The sequence below is a fragment of the Anopheles moucheti genome, chromosome 2, assembly GCF_943734755.1.
Source record: "Anopheles moucheti chromosome 2, idAnoMoucSN_F20_07, whole genome shotgun sequence".
NCBI lineage: Eukaryota > Metazoa > Arthropoda > Insecta > Diptera > Culicidae > Anopheles > Anopheles moucheti.
Genome location: NC_069140.1, coordinates 93967712 through 93991896, shown reverse-complemented (window position 1 = coordinate 93991896; position 24185 = coordinate 93967712). Strand labels below are relative to the sequence as shown.

Genomic DNA, 24185 nt, shown 5'->3' with positions numbered 1-24185 from the left:
CCGTGGTGATGTGATGAGAGCAATCGAAATGTCAACACGTGTAGAGCACAAATGTCAAACTTTGAATTCAATGCCCATGGTAAATATTCGTTAAAGCTAAATAATAGCTACTAAATTTATGTTAGTAGCATAGTGATAGGGACTTTGATTTCTATTAATTTACACCAAAATTATTGTTTAATGTGGATTTCAGCAGCATGCATTTAAAATTCTTTGTCACCTGTTTTCAATATGAAATTGTGAAAGGTGCGTAAATATGAAACCGAACTTAATATGAACCGAATATTTCCAACTCCCCCTTCTACGAGGCGATTTTGTAGTATCAGTTTCAGATCAGATTAATGATTCGCGATGTATTCGCTTTTCTTTCAACAATGAATAACAAGTCGTGGCCACCACAGTAAACCCTTGTTTTCAATTCATCAACCGTACCGTCGACGGTTCGGTTTTTTTTTTATATTTATTCCACAATGGATCTTTTGTTTCTTTTATTTTCCAGACTGTCACATTTCTCGTGTTAAATTTTGCCCTGCTCTTTCCACTTCTGTTTTTTGCTACAGTTATTTATTACTTTTAGATTAATGGTATGTTGCTTTTATTGAGTTTTGGTTCGTAATTTTGACAACCCCGTTTGATAAGGGCGTAAGGTATGGGCCAACCGCCCACATCAACCAGAATTTTAGCCTTCAACGCCAAATCATGTAGTGGATTAATTAGGTTTACCCTTTCTCTCTATCGAAAGTTTACTCCATTCCAATCGTAACGCTGTGTCTGTTTATTACAGAAAATTATGCAGTTTCTTTGACCTATTGTTAAGATTCAAAACATACCCAATCCTCTATTGAGCGGAAAACAAGAACGTTTAAGCATTTCTCATCGATAACAAAATTTGTGCTAGAAAGTTGAAACAAAAATCATCGCATTTCGTCGTGAAAGAATAGAGAAACACAGTGAACAGAGATAGGAAGAGAGATAAGTTTCAACATTCAATGATTTACTGACTGGTGTGTCATAGATTAACAACACAGAACACAGAAGAAAAGTAAAAACTACACAGGAAACACTAAGAACAAACAAATTAAAAAGAAACCATTATACAAAAAACATAGAACCATTTAAAAACATTTTATCACAACAATAAAAAAAGGAAAAGAGAAAATAAAAACGTAAACAAAGAAAAAAAAACCATATGATACGTACGTTTCGTGTAACTTTCTTCATTTCTGTAACACTTTGTTCAACGAGTTGCGTTTTCCCCGTTCCGTCTGTTGTTCTGCTGCGTTTGCAATAGGTTCCCTTTTTTAACGTCTTAACAACACTTACACAACTCTGTACGTTAGCTGTTTTAAGTTTCTCTGAATCTTTCACTATTCCGAAATGCGGAAGGTGTTGCAGTTTAGCAGGATAAAACAATTTTCTTGCTCATCATATCTCATGTCGTTGGGCAAAATTGTGTGTTTTTGTTTAGTTTTTCATTGATTCGAACCAATTCTTGGCACTAAGGACAGTCGAATCCTACCTTCCGCTCCACGGTGTCCTACGTACACGCAACAAGAGCTGCACAGTGTAGTGTAACTTAACTTTAATCGTTTTTTTTTCTCTGTACATATTCGGTTTTTTTCGGTCATCCTCTCTTAACACATTTCCTATCATTAGCATCTACGCGTTTCTCCTTTTCAGCCCTCGAACATCTCGACATTACCTTCATAATACTCCAGTTGTTTTTGTTTTTATGTTCCTACTGAATGCGTACGTGTTTTTGTGGTTGCTGCGTAAAGCAAAGATCCGGCCAGAAGGGATCCTTATCTATTGAAACGATATTACATGCTAATACCTAACAGAACTTAAAATACATTTACACTAATTGAATGCGACCGCGACCGCGAATGCGACGATAAGAAAAATAATATAAAACAAAAAGACGAACAGATACGGAGAAAAGGACTACAAGCTCGGCTGTGATTCAATTAAAAGTAAATCTCTATTTCAATCTGAACAGAATTACGATGAACGAACAAAAATGGCTACTGATTTGATGGGATGAACAAAACATGAGAATCGTCCCTCTGTTTTCTTTTTCATGACAAACTAAAAACAACGTAGCACATAGCACAACAACATCCAGTAGTGCCCACCACGGGAACTAGAGAGCAGCCACCTATCTTCTGAACACCGACCACCATTCTCTAGGAACTTTTCCCTGTGTCCTTTGCAGTGCTAATCGAAACTATGGCCAACTATGGTTCTGGGTTGCCGTCAATATCTTACACAAGCAGGGCGATACTTCCAGCCGTTCGGGATGCTGCTACCATTTCGTACTCATCGTTCGCGATACCACCGGCCACGAGGTTTCCTTAACTTCCGCGGACTGTACTTGGTCGGGGAGGACGTGGGGGTGGTGAAGTTTTTCGTCCCCGTTGCGCTGCCGCTTGGCGCTACCGTGGTCGGCGTCGCCGATGCTATCGCCAACGTTGCAGAAGCTCCGGAGGAGGAAGCAAATGTGACTTTTACACGTTGCTGCTTACCAAAATTCAGCGCTGAAGGTGCTACTCGACATGGATGATGATCTTGCGTTAAGGTGTTGTTAGCGTCCTCATCATCATCATCGTCTTCCTCCTCCTCATCGTGATCTCCCACTTCGTCTTGTTCCATTTCTTCCTCCTCAACCTCCTCCGGTTCTCCGTCGTCGATGTCTTCATCGTCATCACTCTCGAGATCGTCCTCTTCCAGTTCTTCAACCTCAACAAACTCAGCATCCGCCAACGAAGGATCAACGTGTTGATCGCTATAGTCATGATCGGCCATGATGAGCTTCCGTTCCTCGTCATCCTGCCGCTTTTGCTGCTGCTCCGCTGCTTCATCATCTTCACCCGTCAGAAAAGCGTCTTCTTCCTCCTCCTCTTCTTCCTCCTCCACTCCAACCTGATGTATCTCCTCCTCTTCTTCTTCGTCTTCCGCTTCATCACCCAGCTCTTCTTCTTCTGCTTGCTCCTCGATCTCCATCAGTTCGAGCAATTCATAATGCTCTTCCTCATCGACTCCATGCAAATCCTCATCTTCGCCGCCTGCATTTCTCTCCAACAGTTCCTCTTCCTCCTCCTCCTCTTCCTCCTCCAGCAAATGTTCCTCCATTAGATCGGGAACTCGAGGTGTTGTGTGATGATGTTGCCGATGATTACGCTCCTCGTCAGTATGGTGGTGATGGTCCTGCTGTTCGGAAGAGTTTTCCCGCTCGAGCGGAGAACCCAACGGATCTTCATCTTCCTCTTTTGCAGGACCGTCATTTGTGAAGGCACCACCAGTGTTGTTGTTCAAATGACCACTAGTTGCAGCATCTTCAACGGGTTTTTTGAGCTTTTTCCGCGCCGCGATCTGTTTCGGTCTTGCAGATACCACCTTTTTGTTTTTCTTACCAACGACACCGCCGACATTAGCTTTGATTTGTTTCTTCTTTGCCATCGTAACGTTTTGCTTTGGTTCTTGTCTCTTCTTAAGCACCTTTTTCATAGTTGGCGACGATTTATTACTCGTTGTCTTCTCCACCGACTTCGTACGCCGGTTTTGTTTGTTGCCGTCTTTCTTACTGAGACCTTCCATCGTACCATTCACTAACGTGGGTACTTTCTCGATCACACCTGCCGGTACATAGGTCGTTTTAATCAAACTTACAAACGGGAGCTTCTTCGATGATAGTTTCGCTCCGCCGTAGGTACGTTTCGCCGGCGAGGGACCAAACGTTGATGAGCGAGTTTTTATTTTGGATGGCGTAAGAGCAATCTCAGCATTGCTTTGGAGCTCCATGTCCCTACCACTGGAAGAATGTTGCAAACTTTGTTCATCCTGTAGCAGTTCTTCCTCCCCGATGATGCTATCGTCGATGTGCGTTTTTCGCCGTACCGATGTTACTACGCCCAATGGTGATAAGGGCGCCTTTTCGTCTGCACCGTACGACGAAGAGGATGAAGAGGACGTCGAGGTGGTTAGCGGGGGAGAAAGTGGCATCACTGTGGGTGGTGGCAGTGGCGGCCCTAGGGAGGAAGATTTCCGTCGCTTCGACGACGGTACGGTTCGTGTTTGTACGTCATGGGTTTTCGTCACATCCTGCTTCTTACTAGCAGCAGCAACAGTTGCCAATTCCAACCGAATAGCAACACGCCGATTTCTAACCATTTTGTTGCGTATCCTTTCACTCGGTGTGCGGGGAGTTTTGGTAGGTTTGTCTACGAGCAGGTATTGCTCCGACGGTCGTTCATTGTGCGTTGACTCTGTTTCGTTTTGAAGTGATTCTTCATTTTCCGAACTTTCCCTCCGTCGCACTCGTGCAGTGGGTGGCGCCGCCAACCGTTGATTTATCGGCAATGAAGAAGAGGAAGTAACATCAGACAAATGCGAAGGGACAGCACCAGTTTCAGTGTGGTGCAGATGGTTCGAATGACCTGTGGAAACGGATGGCAATTCACCGGTTGAAGGCGGTCGATCGTCTGGCGGGTTTATGGCGGTCGAGGACGAAGTCGTATCACAGTCATCGCTGACGAAGATGCTTCGAGAGCTGATCGAATCACACTCCTTATCGTCACTATCGTGCGTCGTCGACAGCACAGCAGAGCCGATCGCCGTACTGCTGCTGGTAGTGCCACGATAACGATTCGCGGTGCAGGATTGCTTTTGCCGATTGTCTTCCCTGTGTACGTGTTGCTGTTCCTCTTCCTCGTTGTTGGTAGAAACGTCTTCACGGGAATGTTTTAGCTTCATCGCGGGTAACCCACTGGACGTGACATTCCCACCACCATCGTAATCAACTCGCGTCATAGTGGTGGTGGTCTTCGTTACGTACTTGCAGCAGTTGGCACCCAACACTGGACCCGAACCGGGGCTAGACGCAGGGCACAACAGGCTTTCACAACTCACAGCCGGTGTTCCTCGGCTTCCCGTATGTGGCACGGTGCCACGATTCGAACTTCCCGGGCTTAAACCGATCGACGATTTTCGTAACGATCCGCGTTCCGGTATCTCAACGCTGAAGGGAGGAATTAACGAAGATTTCGAAGGCGATGATGGAAGCACCATCGACGATGCCATATTGCGCTGCAGTTGGCTATTGTCCCTCATGAGGGCAGCTCGAAGCGTGGGCATCGAATCGTAAGCAATAGTGTTTCGTTCTTTTTCACAGCTTTTCGCTCGCAAACTTTCTAGTGAATCTAGTTCGGTTGCATCGACTGCTGCATTTTCTTCGTTCTTCTTTTCATCATCACTCCTCTGCTCTATACACGATGCTTTGCTGGCGTGATATTTGTTATGTTGCTTCCCAAACGAACGTTTTCGTCTTCTTCGTTCTATCGTTTTCGGTTCCGAGCGTTTAGTCACAGTTTCTTGTTCCACTTCCTGTTCTTTTCGACGAATACTGTCAGTCTTTTCGTTGATTGTTGCTTGCGCAACGTCCTTTCTGGATGTACACCTAGCAGGACTTACTTCTACTTGCTCATCCACTATCGTATCAGCATCATCATCCTCTTCGTCATCCTCGGCAACATCCCTTCCGCCAGCAACGACCTCAGCATCCTCTTCGTCGTCTTCCCCATCATCCTCGTCGTCGGTGTCTTCATCATCGTCCTGCTTTTTCGATACACACTGCTGTGACACATCATTTCCATCCTTTGAATGTTCTTCCTCTCCTTCTTCCGGTTCTTCCTTTTTTACCGACTCTCTTGACATAGACTTCTTCGTTGTCGATAACGATGGCAACATAAACCTCGATTGCTGTCTAGTACGCGTACCAATCTTGCGCTTGTTCGTTGGCCAACCGGTTCGATTGATTCGTTTTTTTAGAAATGATCCTCCGACATTTCCGGCACCGCTGCCAGGTCCACACGCGACCAAACTCGAACCACTATCAAACAGCTGCAGACCAATCACCGGCGAGGCGGATGAAATGGCAAGACCCGAACCCGATCCACTAGCCAACATCGATCGTTCCTTACGATCATATTGAACGATCTTCTTCACTACCGACTCACACCGCTGGACGAGCTTTAAACTAAGGGGCGGTTCCGTGCCGACAGTTTGCAACACGTCGAGCAGATCTCGCTTGCTTACCGACAATCCGTCGCGTTCGATTGCGATACCTTCTTGCACGACCGACGGTGGAGGAAGCCATTCCTGGTCCAACTCTGGCATTTCGAGTGCTGGATCTTCCGCTTTGTTTTGTACCAATGTGCCATCAGCTAGAAGCTCATGCTCATCGTCCGCTTCTAGACATTCCGATAGTTCCTTTTTCACAATACCATCTAACGGGGAACGGGTTTCTTCTCCTGCGACACGCTTCAGTTCGTCCGATAGGAATGCATCCAACTCTTGGCACAGGGTTCGACTGTTGACATAGGTGCTATCCGGAAAGAGAGGTCGTTCGAACTTGATGCCACCGCCACCATTCGACGAGCCGGCACGCGAACTGCCACGATCACTCGCACGCGAACAGGAACGACTCAACTCCTCTCCATTACTGTCAGCGTCCTGATGCAGGAGCTGGTCGTGAAGGATGGTCGTTTGTGTTGCCGTCGCCGTGGTGGCCTTCTTTGGACTGGTAAGTATCTTAATAGTGCCTGCCCGCTTGCGGTGCTGTTGCTGCTGGAGCAGACTTAGTATGGCCAGTGTTGAGGCGTGTTCTCGCGGCGATTTTCGTGGTCGTTCATTTCCACCAGCAATGAGCCGCGCTATTCGGCTACTGTGGCTTCCTCCTCCCTCGACGCTACCCGTGTTGCCATCCGTTTTGTGCGACGTGCTTGAACTACCGGCACCATCCTGCAGCAGCAGCTTACGTTTTTTCAATGGCAGCGAGGATAGTGATGAGGAGGGTGAGGATTTTTTCGAGTCCGGCTCATTAACAGCACTAGCGGAATGGGAAGCACTCCCACTGCTAGCAAAGTGTTGCCCCTCGGACGAATTTAATCTTGTTCCAGCTTTGTTCTTACTGCTGCTCGGAGACGCAGGCTCCATTGAGGCCGATGAAGACGATTGCAGTGATGCAGTTCGATTCGATTTACGGCTGGCGACAACCTTGTAATTGAGTATACAACAATTCTGACCGAGAGCCGGCAACGGTCCCATCTCGTACGGTAGTTTCCGATAGCCTGCAATGATACGGAACGTAGCCATAAAGTACATTTGTAAAAAAAAACTTCTTAATGCCGATCCGGATAACTTACCAGTGCTGCCAAAATATTCGTATACTTTTTCCGTACCGTCGTCTTGCCGCTGGAACGTTTCGTACCACGGTTCCAGCGAGGGTACACGCTCGAACGCGAACCGATACGGTTCGATCTCTTCGCAGCGCTTGCGAAAGTTTATCCACTTGAATACTGCCCCCATCCCATCCTCCTTGCCCTTGATGTAGCTTCCACATAGACTGTTGTTGCCCATAATGGATGATGATGCTGCTGCTAGTGACGATGAAGAACCTGCTGCGTTCGGTGGAGTGGTTTTCGTCTTTGACGCACGCGTTCCAGTGCTGCGCTGAGAGACGGGTGTGCCGGAACGCTCAACGGACTCGTGGTTGCGCCGCCTGCTGGAGGGTGGTGGCATTCGCGTAGCGTCCAACAAATGGCACGTGCATGAAGCTCCGGGTTTCAAGCGATTTGCTCGCCTTCCTCCGCGTCCGACACCACCACCGCGCACACCACGGCGCCCCCGACGACCAGCAACCCCGCCACGGCCGCGTCCACGGTTCGATCGCGCTACGCAACTAATACAAAGAATCGTTTGCGATGGTAACGAGGTGCTGCTGCTTGGGACCGTATCTTCCTCCCGGTCAGCTTGTCTCTGTATCCGACGTCCGCGTACGCCGCCTTTCCTTCGCTTTCCCCTGCGTTCTTGCACTGCCTTCTTCTCCCCTTCTTCCACATCTTCTTCAACATAATCGTCAGAAGCTTTGGCTTCATCTCCATCATCCTGTTTCTCTTCGTGGCCTTTATCTTCCGATACACTCGATTGGCTACGGCGGCGCCGTAACCGATCGGTGGAAGATACAGTCCCTTTCGTTACTGCTACTGTGGTGCTTGGCTGGATGGGGGCCTCTGGAAATCGCAACCTTGTATCGGCTGGATCTTGACCCTTGTCATAATCGGCTGTTTGTTGTCCTTTCCTGCGTGCGTTTGGTTCGAGCCGGGCACGCTTTAAAACTGGCCCAACCGATGATGAGGCATTGGATTTTAACGGCGATGTCCGAGACGTTGGAGACGATAGATGATCACTACACTCCAGTGAGATGGCTCTGGCGCTAGTAGCGGCAGTCGCTTTCTTACGCTTTCTACTACCAACGACAACACCGGTGGTGCCGGTATTTTGCTGTTGCTTCTCATCACTGAGCGAGGCGTGTTGTTCCTCTTCCGAGTGTCGATCTTCTTCCAACTTTATCGTCGGCGCTCCTCGGTCCCCTTCGCTACTGCTTGCTAAATCCACGGAGTAGTTATTGTTGCCAACGCCGGCTGCATGGAATCCTTCCGATGACGTTTGACGATCATCATCCGTGTCCTCGTCCGAGCTGCTGTCATCCTTGCGGGGAAACATAAAATTTTCCGCCTCATCATTCAACAAGCTCAGCTCGGACTGGCGCACCCGCCGAATCTTCACGATCAGTCCATTCTTTTTACCGGGCAAGGCGCCAGATGCTTTTCCAGCCGTCGAAGATTTGGGCGATCGCAACTGATTGCTAGTCAACTGTGTGTTGGTACTACTACCGTAGCTAGCAGTCGACGATTCTTTGCGTGATGCATGCACGCCCGTCGCTGTTGCTGTTCGGGACGATGACATCGCTATGCGTTCGTTTGCTCCGTCGCTCGTTGAGATTGGCTCTTCTCCGGTTTGGTGATCGATTACCTTGTACAGCAGGGGAGATTTCACAGGTGGTCGCGTTGTCGGGCTTGGGGCCCTCCATCGTATACCGCGCACCTTAATGTCCTCGAGAGCAGCCGCCTTCTTACCGACCGCACGCTTCGTGCTTGTCGCAACTTCCGCCACAGACGTAAGCCGTTCATTCTCTTGCGTTTCATTGTTTTGTTCTTTCTTTTCATCCTCACAGCCACGGTTCTGTTTTTCTTCGTCGCCCTTACCGGCAGCAGTCGCTAGCTTCGAGACCGTCTGTTCCTTTCCCTTCGTTTGGCCGCGTATCCGGGACTGTGCCGTCGTGCGTCGTGCCGACGACGAGTTGGACGTTTTCGATCGCTCTAACGTTTCGTCCAGCAGGCTGGTAAAGTCTTCGTTCAGATTTGCCCGTTTCGGATTCTGTCGCAACCCCAAGCTGATCCGTTTCGTGTTCTTTGGATCCAACCCGTCACACTCGAGCAATGTGGCAGTCAGTTCTGTTGCATGGCGCGTTTTGCTACCGGCACCGGTCGCCCCACCACCACCACCATCGTTCAGATGCGCTACATGCGTATGATGATGGTGATGTTTGTTCATCGCAATCGTCGATGCTTTTAATCCCATTGCGTCCTCTTGCTGTTCCGACCGTGGATTGCGCTTCCGTCGATTACCCCCGCCGGTGGTAGGAGGTTTTACTATTGCCGAATCTAAAATACCCAGCTTTTCGTGCTCGATTGTAGCGGAGGCCGGCTGTACTACCGTTGCCTCAGCTGCCGATCCAACTAGCAAAACCGATTTATCCGGGACCAACTCGTCGTCTGCTCGCTGCTTTCGAAAATCGGTTAGTACTTTCATCCCGGCAGCATGATCGAGGGTACCGCCGCTAGTTGTCGCGTTGTGTTCTACGCACCACTCGTGTGTGCTTACGGCAGACGGCGGCTGTTGTGTTTGCTGCAGCAGCCCTAGCTGATGCTGCTGCTGATCACGTTCCTGTTGCTGTTTGAGCAATAGTGCGCTGAGGGTTGATTTGTGCTTCTGATGGTTATGATGATTCAGTTGATTATGCGGATGATGATGAATTGCTGACCGCCGCCCAAACATTCCTTCACTGCTTGCCTCTGTGGAATATTCCAACGTCCCTGTCACTTCCCGGAATGCTGACGGTACTGGAACCACTGCGACCGATGACGATATGCGACTACTCCGGCGTTCACCGCGAGGTATTACCGCACTTACGGCCTCCGTTTGCCGTTTGCACGCTCTGATTCGGGTCGTCCTTTGACCCGGTGGTTGTGTGCTACTACTATCACGAGTTGTTAAATTATTACTATTACTATTGGCAGCGCGCTTATTACTATCACTTCCACTTTCAAGTTTGCTCGAGTGTGCACAATTATCCACCTGCTGCTGTTCCTTCACACTACCGGCTGTACACTGCACACTACTATCGTCGAACCGGACCGAATGGCCCAGAGTGCGTTCTACGTCTTCCAAAAAATCACTATCACTGCATTCGAACGTCGCTATCACCGATTTGAGCGCAAATTTGATAAGCTCTTGCGTATTATTACCACAATCGGAACTATCCTTCTTGCTACCGTTACCGTCACCGTCCGAACCGCGTGGAGTTGAGTGTTTCTGCAAATTACTGTCAAGCCTTTCGCACCGCTGCTGCTGCTCACTATGATCAGCATCCAACTTTCTTTTCACTTTTGCCCGTTTACCACCCTGCTGCGTACATTGCAGCAACCGTTCGTTTTCCTCGTTTGCTGCGTTGTTGTCTTGCTCCTTTTGTGGTGTTGATTGCTTTAGCGGCTGTTCTTGTTGCACCTCTACTGCTGCTTCCGTTGTAATTGTATCTCCGATCGGTGTGTTTTGTTTTTCGATCAGTTCGTCAGCGGCGGCCGTCGTCGTCGTCGTCACCGCCACCGTTACCGTTGTTGATGATGTTTTCCTATGCTGTCCTTCCTGTTCCTTCTCGTCCCGCTCCTGCCTTTCCTGCTTGCCTTCGCCTACTGCTTTCAGTTGATTACAACTTACTCGCCTTCTTTCAAACAGCTCCTCCTGAACGTCCCGTTTAATGCGGGTTGTGTTTTGCAGCTGTTGGAAAAAAGCTTCAACAGCAACAGCACTATCCTCAGTGTCATATCCTTCCGCTTGCCTTAGCGCCGTACCGTCGCCACTATCGCCACCCCCTCCGAAAGAATCCAACAACCGATCGAGCGAGGCAAAGTTGTCGTCGTTCCGCACGAACGTCTGATGGCTTTCCGATTGTATGTGCGCGACCAGTGAATCGTACTCGATGCGACAAATCTCACAATAGCCACAGTCTCTCGGTGGTGCCGCAGGCCGCTTCTCCAAGGGTCGCTTTTTCGTCACCGTTTCACCGTTTTTCGCCGTCGTTATACTACCGGTACGTGCAGCTGCTGTGGTGTTGTTGGTGACGGTACTGGAAAGCTTTCTCGTCATCCTAGTTGTACTCGTACCCTCCACAGTCGCTACCTCAAGCCCTGCACCTTTCCTGCCGGTAGCTTGCTCATCCAGTTGCTTTCGCTCGGTCAGCGTGGGTTCGTTAGCGTCGGCGAATGGACTCTTTTTACCGACGAGCTCTTGCTCATTCCACAGCAGCACAGGCCACCGTTTAAACTCTTTGTAAACCGGACGATAGCTGCACGGTGCCGTGAGACTCTCGATCTTTATGAACGGTCCACGCAGATGATGAACGTGCTGCGGTGTTCGCGTCGCGGACGAACCATGATGATGCCGATGGTGACGATGTCGTCCACTTGTCGTCGCCGTTAGATCCGTACTTCCCGCACCGCTTTTGGGACGTTTCGCACCGTTCTCAGTCGGCAGCGAACTGAGCACTTTGCGGAGAAATTTAAGCGCATACTCCGCACTCCAGATAAGGGTGCTGCCCCATGATCGGACCAGCTGTACAGGGCTGTTCTGACGTGGTGCCGCACCCGTTCGTGATACGACCCCTAGATTGCCTACGCCAGCACCTGCCGGACTGTAGCTTGGACTTGGCTCTTGCTTATGGTGTGAAGATGGTTGAAACGGTGACGGCGTACTGACTTTTGTCGGCGTGGAACCATACGTTAGGCCCGAGGTGGTGGGATTTAGTGGCGACGAGTGTAGCAAATTGTAGGATGGCTGTTGACTATACTGAGTAGTTTGTTGCTGTTGCTGTTGACGTACACGCTGTAGCATAGCATCTGCACGGCTGCGTGGTACTGCTGCTGTCGGCAGACTGTTGGACGATAGGTGGATCGGTTTAACCTACAAAGATGGTGGAAAATGTTACAAAATGTCTCTCTTGCCGTAGTACATTCACACATACCTTCCCATCAAACCCTACCGACGTCGCAGTGCTGGAGGCAGACCCTGACCCCAGCACTATCTGCTGCTGCTGCTGCTGCTGCTTCTGCCCGGATGCTGCACCTCTGCTGGTAGTGATGCATGCTCCTGCTGAAGAGGAAGGTACGGCTGCTGTGGTTGATGATGTTATCGGTGGTGGACATGGTGACGATGTACGACTGGTCGCCGATTCGTAGTCATTTACATATTGACCGTGGGTTTGCTGCTGGTGCGTCAAATGAAGAAGTTGACGCGAACTGCGATGCAACGGTTGCTGCTGTTGCGGATGGCGCGGTTGCTGCAATAGCGGTGTACCGGTGACCGGTGATGGAACCGACGGAAAGCGGCCTGCCGAGGATGGCTTTTCGATGGAACCAGCAACGCCAGAGGATAAGGGTGCTACGGATGGTATGTGTTCTTTACACTCGCCAGTTTCACCAGCAACGACTGTACCCGAAGGTTGATCGCCTGGTTGTAGCTTGTCAGTTATGAAGTGTGTGATATCTTTGTTGAGAAAGAATTCTATCGACTGTGGGAGAGAAGGAAATAAACGACAATTTCAAATTAGTGTTTAAATTAGGTAGGTCAATAAAAATTCTAAACCCATCCCAGTAACCACAGTGGCCCTACATTGCCACGCATTACACCAAAACGAACAAAATATTAGCATAAGGATAAAAAAGTAACATAACAGATTTCGTGTCACGACATAAGTAGTATGATAATATGAGTTGTTCACTGAGCAGAGGACCTTTTTCATTCTCGTGACATTTAGGACTTTCTCTCTTCTTTGCTTTTTTTCGAACATTTTCTCTCTATCGGTATATTTCTCTTGCTATTTTCGCTAGGCATGCTGTGATCAACCGACAGCATTTAAAACATTTTTGTGAATCTCACTGTCCAAAGCAAAAAGGTTGGTTTTCTCGTGCGTGTTGGTGTGTTTTTTCGCCAGCTCCCCGGCATCTCCGGTCGTTGATTTTTTTCCATCTCGTAATAGTGTAGGTGTGGACACGTTTTCAACCGAACCTATTACACCAATGTTCACCATACGAAAACTAGTACAAACTGCATTAGGCAGACCAATTTCGATGCTCACAACACTCTTTTTGCTGTATTTCGTCTGTCCCGTACGGGGAAAAGTCGATAGCGAGAGAAATCGATCGATTTGCGCCAGGGTATCGAATATCTACCATCACGAATTGCAAGCAGAGAAAAAATAAACGGTGAAAAAACAGGGACTTCTGCTATCGAGAACACAAGTTAGAAAGAGGGAAGACTTATTAAAAGATAGAAAAAGATAAAAGAAGAAAAGAACGACTTTTAATTACTGAAACAGTTTTTGTATCGAAGCAGCAGCAAGATATTTCACCTATCACTTATCAAACCTCCTTGGTTATGTTTATGCTGGGAATTCGATTGGAAATTCTAAATAGTGTGCAGACCATTGAACTGGTCTTGCGTTCACAACTACACAAACACACCGTCCCTAGTCTCTTTGCACTGTTTTCGTGCAGAGAAAATACGAGAGGAAAATGTTTTAACCAGTTCGCTCTTTTACTGATGTTATTGTGGTTCTACCTCGTGCGGTGGCCAGTAATGCGCAAAGAGCATATGGCGAGAACAATTTAAATCACGTAACTTGCGTAAAGAGCAGAAACTCCCCCAATTTTTTAACGGTGGAACGTTTCATTTCTTTCACTGGTTTGCCTATTTGTAGCACTTAGTTTTGAAATAAATTTACAACAACTCATATGTGTCACCTAACATACCGGTACCGCAACTTAGAATGTAAACAAAAAAGTTTGTTACATTTTCTATTGAGGTGTTAAAAAACAATACGCTGCCACTAACACATTGATGGTATAGAGTTTTGGTGTGTGCGTGTGTTTGTGTACGCATAATATGATTTCATGCTGCTGTGTGTTTTTTTTCTACTGATGGTTTTCATTTTTAATTCCATTCGTTATTGTCATAAGGTGGGGTTCGTATGATTGTTTTATACAGAAACTTTTAAAACGCATTTTAAAACTACAAACTGAAGAAAACGATTCCAAGAAAAGCATACAACACAACTACATTCTCAAGTTTACGCACTCCATCTCCCTCTCTGTCTCACTCTATCCCTCTCTTTTGTTCCACGTAAACAATCATTGTACGAGAGAGAGTCAACATTAAAAATACGCTCTCATTTCACAAATCCAACCACATATACATAGCAAAAAAACAATCATTCGGTCTAAAGAAACGCACTCCTCCATTCATTCTTCACTTAGCTGCGGAACCGCGCGCTGCCACCGGCCACAGAACCACACAAAATGGAGTTGAATCATGTTCCGCTTTTATTTTTCTCTCTTTTGCAAACCGAACCCAATGCGTGTGGAGCAGCAAGCGCAGCCATGTTTGATTTTGTTCGGTTTTACTTGCTGCCTGAGTTGCGCTGCGTTTGCCACGCTGGGGTTGTCCTACTATATTGCTTTAACAGAACTGTGTGCCGCGGTTTTCAACGTTCCCCCCACCCAGCAATATGTGGTGGTAGACGTATGTTTATGTGTGTCATTTTCCACTGCCTGCTATGCAACCGTTTGCTGCACATTAAATATACTAGAGAACGAGAAGTTGGCTATGTGGGGGGGCTGTACCTACGGAGTTTACTCCTATATAGACTCAGATACAGCACACGATGCCCAAAAAGATTGAAGGTAATTAGCCTTGCACAACAATCATCCCCACATAAGTCTCATTTACACGATTGCAGCTACAACGCGGCGCACTAGACGATTAGAGATCCATGTAGCACATTGACAATTCGCAACCGATACCGAACCCTTCATACGAACGAACAAACACATCAAACGAGGCCATGCCGATAAAAATAATCAATGCCGCTTTTTGCATTACCTTCTCTGTTCAACTATAGCAACACAACAAAACTGGTTATCTTCGTAGTACAGGTAATAAAACTCTTTCGATACACGTTGAAATAGAGAAAATAAAAGCTTCCTATTACATCCCCTAGATGGCAGCACATGTAGGCGAACCAAAATAATCAACAAGCAGGCGAGGAAACGAAGGGTTCCGGGGAGACGCGGTCTCTTATGTCAGGCAGTGGGTAAAACACGCTTTGACGTTTTTGTTTGTCTAACCACTAACAACCTAGTCGGTCCCGCGCACACTGGAAAGAAGGGGTTTCATACAACCTCGAGCCACAACGCGAGGGAACGAAGCGGCGGCCACAAAAAGGCCGTCAACCATTTGAGGTGAGAAAGAATATTAAAGCAGCACTGGTGAGTGAGTGCTGAGTCAGCAAACGAACGAGCGTGCGCCCATTTCCAAGTGGGGCTAAGAAAGCTATAGGAGAACCTTTAGCCTAGCGTGTCGTTTAGGTGGCTGCATTTAGACACAAAATGGTGGTTACGCTCGGGGCCTGCTATACACCGAGTACTGACGCGTTTTCGTGCCGTAGCATGAGATCCCTCGCTTTGCTCTGCGCGCTTTGCGTTAGATAAAACAGAATACAAGGGCGCATGGTCGTCGTCAACGGTCGCCGCTAACGTAAGGAGCAGCAATTTGCTTTCAACGTCTGTACAACCGAACGGCTGGTGGTGTGTGGTTCTCCTTACTTCATACATTATTGGGTCTAGCACACACATCATCAACTCCATCGCAACGCGCGTTCGTGTATGTGTGTAATGTTAGTGTGCGCTTGGTCCATGGTTTGACGGTTGGAGGCATTCTCAAGAAATGGACACCCTACAACGCAGCGTCTTCTCCCGTTTATAAACCACGCCTGAAGCAGCATCTTCGTCCAAGGCATGCATATAGCAGTAGGAAGCACTTGGCTATTGCGTGTGAGAAAACTCAGAAATCTGGCTACCAATATTCCAATGCCCTGTATATGTTCCGGGGAGATCAGTACGGTGTTTTGGTGCGGCATGAAACGTACCGTGTGTGGTACTCTATTTGCATTGCACTGATATATACAAGCACCGTACGTCTGTTCCGGGAAGATTCCGACCTTTCTTAGTTGCTCTGGCTAAAAAGAAGAAACAGACAGTTTTTATTAAAATGCGTTTGCTGCAGAAGCAAGAGCACTCCAATACTGGTGCGTGTGAAGGTTAATCTGTTCGTTACCTCTATATTTTTATTGGATAATTCAAATTCGTAAATCGAAAGAAATATTAACACAGACTGAATGATTCAGATTCCGAAAAATAAAATATGTTATGGAAGAAGAGAAGATATTAAAAATATAACACATATGATAAATCCCTGAAGATGCATGAACCTTCAGACATTCATACAACTTTAAAATCCATGAACCCTCATATACATCTTCAAATAATGTTGATAGATCCATGAATCTTTTTGTCGACTTATCATTCAAATGTCTCTTCGCTGTATATGATATATTCAGTAACCTCTTGAAGATGCAGACAATCTTACATTTTGCGTCATTTGTGTATTTCATGTTTTAACGAAGAAGTTGTATTTTTCATGTCTCTTCAAAGGTTGCAGACCTACAAGAGATTGAAATCCCTTCTAGAGTGTTGTATCATACGTCTAAAGCTCTTTTACGTAGCTGTTAGGTTTCCATTTAATCGAGGCCTCCTTCCGTGCAACAGTTGTCATAACTATGGTTGCTAACGACAACGTTGTATTAAAAAATAAAAGGGGAAAACATTTAAAAAAGTTCAAAATGTCGTTCGGGACGTGTTGAAACCGTAAAAAAGGGAAAATATAGAACAACATAAATTTTCCTCCAAATCCTCTTCATTCCCCGTCTGCTAAATGGTTAATAGAAATCGCTTATGTTTGTAGATAATATTGTGAAAAATATTTCAATTACAATTGTATAAAGCTGTAGCCATACATAATTGCACAATCAAAATAACAACAAAACTTTGTAAACAACCGCACTGCTCACTACTACAAATAACCAAGGCTGAGGAGGGTGGGAATGTTTCACTTCTCACCCTTTTGCAAACGAACTGTGCTCTAGTATCAACAAAACCTGAGACGAACTGTCATTTCTTCATGTGCCAAATAGACTTTTGACACTTTCACGCACACACACACGTGTGTACGCAAACACAATTCGATTTTTTAAAATATTCAATATTAAGCGTATTATTTTTTGTTAAACAAAGGAACGAATTTTTAAAATTGATGGACCGAAAAAAAACCTTCACAAGAACAAGAAAAAAACGAGAATAAAAATATGAAAAATGTCGAAACATTAATCTATCGTGTGATGAGTTCTTTTAACACAAAAACTAAACAAAGCGTTTTCATTTTACTTCCCATTTCCAACAGTCGAACGACAAAAATTTCGAAACACTGAGAAAGGACAAACATTTGTTTTTCCTGTTTTCAATTACCGTCCACACATACACTTTCTTTATTTTCAATCGGTACCCGGTGTTGTCGCGTAAAGAACGGGGCTCGTTTGCTCGGTGGTTGCCCGTTTCGGTTTGCCTACATTGCGTACAAAGGCAAAAAGGGCAAGAAAAGTGGGCAAGTTTCTTCCCATTTGCCCAAAACACGATACACAGAGTGAAGGTGATGTCGTACAATCGAAACACAATGTTATACAACGTAGGCAAACGCCGTGAAGATAAACGGGGGGGTTTTGTACAAAGCAACATTTAAAAGCCACCACTCACTCACACTAGTGTAAGTGCCGTGCCGTGAAGTGCCCCACCACCACCCTGTAAAGCCGTACGCGACGGGCACATACACACACGTGTGCGCCATCGTACAATTTCACAGCGCCGCAGTGAAGAAACTGAAGGGAAACTGATTAGCTTGGAAATAAGCAAGCACAACACACTACACGATTGGTAGGTAGAGTTTCTTTGTTTCGCCTCACAAGAGTGAGAAGCAACCAGAAAAAAAAAATACTAAATTACTGTTTGTAGCCATGAAATCATTTCGTTTCCTGTACATAAAACACACAAAAAACCCGTACATTGAAATACAATTGAAATTGCAAAATTGACCTCATTTCGATATCGATTGATTGTCTTCCGTTTCGCTTTCGCGCGAGACAAAACATTTATGCATCATCAAGCACACACACATACACGTATCCAATAGAAACCATCTCGCCATTATCGAACGAAACATATTTCATATCTTATCGAAAGCATAACTATGTTGACCACCACGCATCGCATAAAATATCCTATGCGGTTGAGCGTATGTGTGAGTGTACGTGTACAACAGGGAGCAAGCAAAAAAAAACGCAACATACACATAAACCACCAACGTCGAAAGAAAGAGAAGGAAGGTGAAAAACACACATCGATGAAAACCCCACCCCCTCTCAACACAACATAGCAACATGATTTCACTTTACTAACACACGCACACATCAGCCTACGTTCCACCGTACATGGGAGATGGGTTTTTTTCTACACGCTATCTCTTTCGCTCACGCGCTCTATTCTCGCACTGTTTCGTATGATTCTCTCACGTATTTCATTGTTGTTTCCATTCGCAACACATCCACGCACACTTAGTAGGTAAAAGGGAAAAAAAAAACTATCGCTCCATTTTTCCCTGCATATTGCTTACAGCAGTTGGGTTGCTTTGCGTTGTATGTTTTGTTTTTGCTTCCAAACGGTTCAAAAAGAAGCGCTGGGCTTTGGAGCTTCATCCCCGTTGGCTGTGGTGTGCGCGTTTTGATGCCGATTCAACGCACACCACATGCGCTCGCTCGCAGAGGCATATTTGGCATATGCGGAATCGCAAGAGAAGCTTGTACTGTACGTATGCCTGTGAGCTCGGATGTGTTTTTTTTTTTTTGGAGTTGCCTTCAAACGGGTGAAAACTGTGGGTGAAAAGCGCCATTTTTGTACGCTTGCAGAAGAAAACGCCCTTTCCCAAAACGTTTGGATACTGGAGGAAGTGGAACAGTGTTTCCGTGTAGTTTCATTTGTATTATTCGTCTTAACAGCGTACATTCTCTGCCTTTCTGTTACTGGTGGCAGTTGGTACATTTGGCAGTTAACAGTTATATTAAATAATAGCAATTTCCAATCAGTAACAGCAAAAAGAGCTGTAGACTTGTGCCATAATTGACTGCCTCTACTTTCGGTTAAGTGAAATGTCAGTTGCGCTAAGAAAAATGTATTGTTTACATGAAGTTTAGACCTTCTAAGACAAGGCAGCACTATATCGACAACCAAACAAACACGACATTGTTCGATGGAACAGTCGAATCGGAATGTCACACTCCCAACAATCGTATCGAATTAGCAGAACCATGAATCATTGCATGGCGCGTTATATATAGTTATATCGTCCCAATTTTCATATCGTTAGTTCCAATTCGTAGCGAGGAACTTATGCAGATTCGATCCTTCTATCTTGACAGTAAAGACAACTCGTCCTTGTTGCGTTCCGACAGTACGGTTGATAACTTTCCCAAAGCTGCATGTTTCTCTAAGATAGCGGTTCGATCAGTAGCAGTAGAAGTCAGACATCTCGGACACAGTAAATTTGTCTTGCTCAATGACGCACGTTTGTCTGCCATGTTCGATGTAATCTGATGAAGCTCTGCCATATGATTGTGTGTGTTTGTGATTGCCGCGTGCCTTGTTAGATCGCACCAAGAGCGCTGCCTTAGTTGCAAACACAACTGCAATAAGCGTTTGACAGGTTACGGTAAAGTGAAAATTGCATCCGTTTCAGTACAGCTTGATGTTGCCTTTCTCTGTAGCTGTTTTTCGCTCCCATGTTGCGCAAACTACAGCATGCGCTACTTGATAGATGCAGGGGTAGTGATCTTTTCATCTCCGAGCATTCACCATAGTCGGCCTTGCTTGCTGCTGTTAAAGGTCATTATTGGAGTACGGTGTTTGACTGTTCGATGGTCTGTCGCACAAACTAGTACGTTTTGTACGTATGCGTCCGATGTGCCCTCTCTCTCTCTCTTGCAACACCGATCGTTCCATTCCGGGAGTCCACCCGGTTTCCATTCCGAACACACAAGCAACAAACTCTGAACGGAGCGATTCATGGCAGGGATGAAAAATGGAACGTTGGGGGTCCCGTCGTCGTCGTCAGTTCGAGAAAATGGCGAATATCAGCTCAGTCCCGTAGGTTCTTGAGCGACCATCGACCGATTCGAGGGAGGGAGAATTAGGAGCCGGAGCGCAACACGCAATGCACGTTCGCACAGCAATTCAACCGACGAACGATGGACATATGCAGCCACAAACACGGGAAAGAAATAAGCTCCAATTATCAACCCCCCCCCCCCCCCCCCCCCCCACTCCTCTCATACACACGCACACAAGCACACAAGCACACACACACTCGCATCCCATATCCCAAAACGTTGCTTGACAATCCACCACCATCGAGTGGCAGAGCTGGGAAACACAGGCAAACCCCAGCAGCAGCAGCAACTATAGCCAGCCAGCCAACAACATACCGCCATACAACACACACTCTCGCACACAACCACAATTTGTCAGACGCACCAGCATCAACACACACTGACGAACACGATCGATCGCGCACACGGTGTAGCAGCAGAACGCTGACGAGAATGGTGTATAATGAGGAACAATACACGCATTTATTCACACACACACATATATACATGTATATAAAATCTCACTTGTGAGAAGACACTGGATTCATAACGGAATGTGAACTTTGAGCAACAAAAACCATAGGAATAGAAACCCAAAGAGAGAAAAAATAACAAGATACTTGATACAGCATAAAAAAAAACCCAAACTAACCTCTACTTAGCACGGTTTTTCTTTTCCTATTCTTCACACTGCACTAATGGGCACGCACACACACAAATCCACTCGTGAGTGTAGAGAGTAACATTTCGCATTGCTTTAGTTTGCTATTTGTTTCCCATTTATTCCATTTTTATATTAGCACTTCTTATTGTAACACAGAGGCGTCACCGCAATACGATGCGTTGACCCACCGCGACACGCACACACACACACACATATATAGGCTCAGTGACGCGTTCGCCGAGCGCTACGTTCTTTTGCGACCGAACCGCTCAAATGCAACAATATCAATGAAATGGTGAGCTGAATTGGTTGGGCCCATTGCCGGACGCAACACGCTTGTTCGCTCTCTCTTTTTTCTCTTTCTCCCTCGGACACACTCGTTTCATCTCTTTTTCGCCTAAAGCAACGAAACAAATTCACATGAGCGAAGAGTGAAAGAAACAACATTTTATTACGCACACACACGGGCGCGCACACAACCTCGCACTCTCTCTCTCGCATTCTGTCTCTCATTCATACGTTTGCGCAATAGGCATTTTACGACTAGCACACCAGCAAGGCGAATGAAACCTTCAGAAACCTTCAGTGAAGGAAAGGCACCACTTGTGCAAAAGAGCAACGGCAGCAACAACAAAAAACGACAGGGGTGAAATAAACGAACAAAGATGGCCGCATTAAAGTGAAGTGAAAACGCGCTGCCTTTCGTTTAAGGCGAACATATTTGTGTGATCCATTTACACCGCACAGTTTGCGTTTTGTCCGAATTTCAGGACCAAATTGGGCACACCAACGTATAATTTAGTGAAACAATAAAAAACAATATTGTTCTAATGCGATACACGAAAGAGCGAGATAGATACGGTGTATGGTGTTATGTGTTATTTCTTTTTCCAGTGACATACATACATTTTGATGCGACAAAGCAACAATTTTTGAACAACTGTGATTTTGCTTTTGTTTTATACTTATCATTTATCGTTATAATTTTAAAACAAAAATAAGCCTTCTTTTAATGTAGTGTATTTAACACACACTCATACTAGATTACTCATAGAATGAAAATAGAAACAGCTCTTTGCATCTTTCCTTTCTATACTCTCTTTCAAGTTATCACCACTGTCTCACCTCCTCTGTCTCTTTCTTTCTAAATCTCTAGCTCACACTATGCCGGTTTTTCATTTTCATTATATGAAAGTATTGGTGCGGGGCAAGACTGTCGTGCAAGTGAATACAATACAGGGTTTACAACAATAAACCGTATTTTCACGTTTATAACGAACTTCTTCCGGGTGCAGTATTCAATGTTTTTGGGAAAACAGCGATTATTGTTTCTAATTTTACCGAATGATAAAAATTACATTATTTCAGTTCATTAACATTACAATTCACATAATTGTTCCATTTCTTATTTTCACCGATGTTTCAAGTACATTATCGATCGTCAATATTGTCATCCTCATCCTTGTCATAAATTGAACCATCCCCAGTGCCAGAATCGAAAAGTTAGCGACCTTGTTCACTAAAAAAGGGGTCGTTATACACGCTCAAACACGGTTATTGACTGCTGGCCGGAATCTAAACAAAAGCCGTATTATGGATACGAATAGTAGCTTTTAGTCCTAATGAAAAATCCGCTGTATCGAAAAAACTTAGTTAACAACATAAAATTAAATGCCAATCATGCTATAACAAAAATATACCATAAATAAACGCTTAAAATATTTAATAAAAAAAGCAAATAAAAAGAAATTGGGAAAATAAAATACGACAGAATATAACATGTGTAGCTTCATACTTACACCTCCGAGCTGTTTGATCGTTGTTTCGATTTTAGTCGCAACCTGATGCTGTTCTATGTCTAGATAGAACCGATGGTACACTAACGGTTTCGGGCCCTTCACCAATTGCACTTTATTTTCTGTGGAGTGAAAGTAAAGTAAATAAAGTAAAGTGCAATTCTAAACTGTTTTCATAAAGTTATGTAATTAATATTATGTTTAATATTAGGGTAAGTGTTATTATTGTTATTGTAATAAATATTTCAAAATATTGACGTAAGGAAAAATAAAACTTGTTCTTCAAAAATTTAAACAAAAAAAACCATTGACGAACCCTCTGCAAGTGTGAGCGACGAGACGCACACTTCGATAGCTACCATAGCGACAGCTGCATCTGTCAAATCAACGGCAAGCAGTCGTGGACGTCGTCCTCGTCGTCATCATCATCATCATCATCATCACATACAATTTCGTGGCTCTTTTGTCATCTGTCTCTGCTCTTTCATTGTATCATATGCTTTTATATTTTATTCTACTACAGAGATATTAAATTTAAATGTTTTTGTTTTGCAAGAGAAACGGTTTAACGCGATTTCTGCTAACTAAAAAAACAACAATGAGTCCAGGGCAATGACACCTAGCAAAAGCCGTATTTGACAGGAATGCCAATTAGAAGAAGCGGTCAAAAGTAAACAACGCTCTATCTATGACGCTCTACTTCAACTTCTACCGAGATGGAAAAACCTGTTCCTGAGATGAATACGTAATCCAAACTGTGATGCCTCTCATTTGGTCATTTCTTTTTCGCGCTGTTGCCATTTCTTCGCATCCAGCAGTACGCAGTGAAAAACGTTCGAACTTACTCGATTTCCTTTGGGATGCCTGTTGTGATGGAAGCTGTTGCTGCTGCGCTTCCTGCTCTTCCTGCTGCTGCTGTTGACCGGCGATCCTGGAAAGTTTGGCCTTCGAGGGTGAGACCATTCCTCTGCCGTAGCAGCAGAAATGTCTCCGCGACCCAGGGCGTTCCCGCCTCGGTTTACAGCAGATATACCGGAAACATTCACATCTCGCACTAACAACAATGACTCGCTACTTGTGGACACGTAACAACGAAGACCGAATGCCGGGAATGTTTGCCTTACGCGATTAACTCTACACTTTTCTGCTGCTCGTCACGAATCACCAACACACATTCATTCGTACTTTTTATTCTGCAAAACAAAATTAGAAAGGAAATAATACACACGCATTGTTTGGGTTGAGCTAATTTTTAACACACTTAATTACAACATTCACATAATACGCGTCACAGTCGATTCGAATACTTTCGAGGTTTGTTATTCATCCAAAACACGCACGAGAGTAAATATCACTATTTTATATTAGCGACAGATTCTTTACAACAGAGGAAACCCAAATTCTT

General features: G+C 45.4%; 1 protein-coding gene across 1 annotated transcript; it reads right to left on the bottom strand.

Moving 5' to 3' along the window:
* Positions 1 to 319: 319 nt before the first annotated feature.
* On the bottom strand, positions 320 to 23743 carry LOC128299243 (uncharacterized). The gene is made up of 5 exons (XM_053035146.1): positions 23626 to 23743; positions 22784 to 22902; positions 12200 to 12745; positions 7203 to 12138; positions 320 to 7127 (listed from the first exon to the last, which is right to left on the bottom strand). The coding sequence occupies exons 1-5, from the start codon at positions 23741 to 23743 to the stop codon at positions 2320 to 2322; spliced, it is 10527 nt and encodes a 3508-aa protein (XP_052891106.1). The 3' UTR covers positions 320 to 2319.
* Between the last annotated feature and the right edge of the window lie 442 nt (positions 23744 to 24185).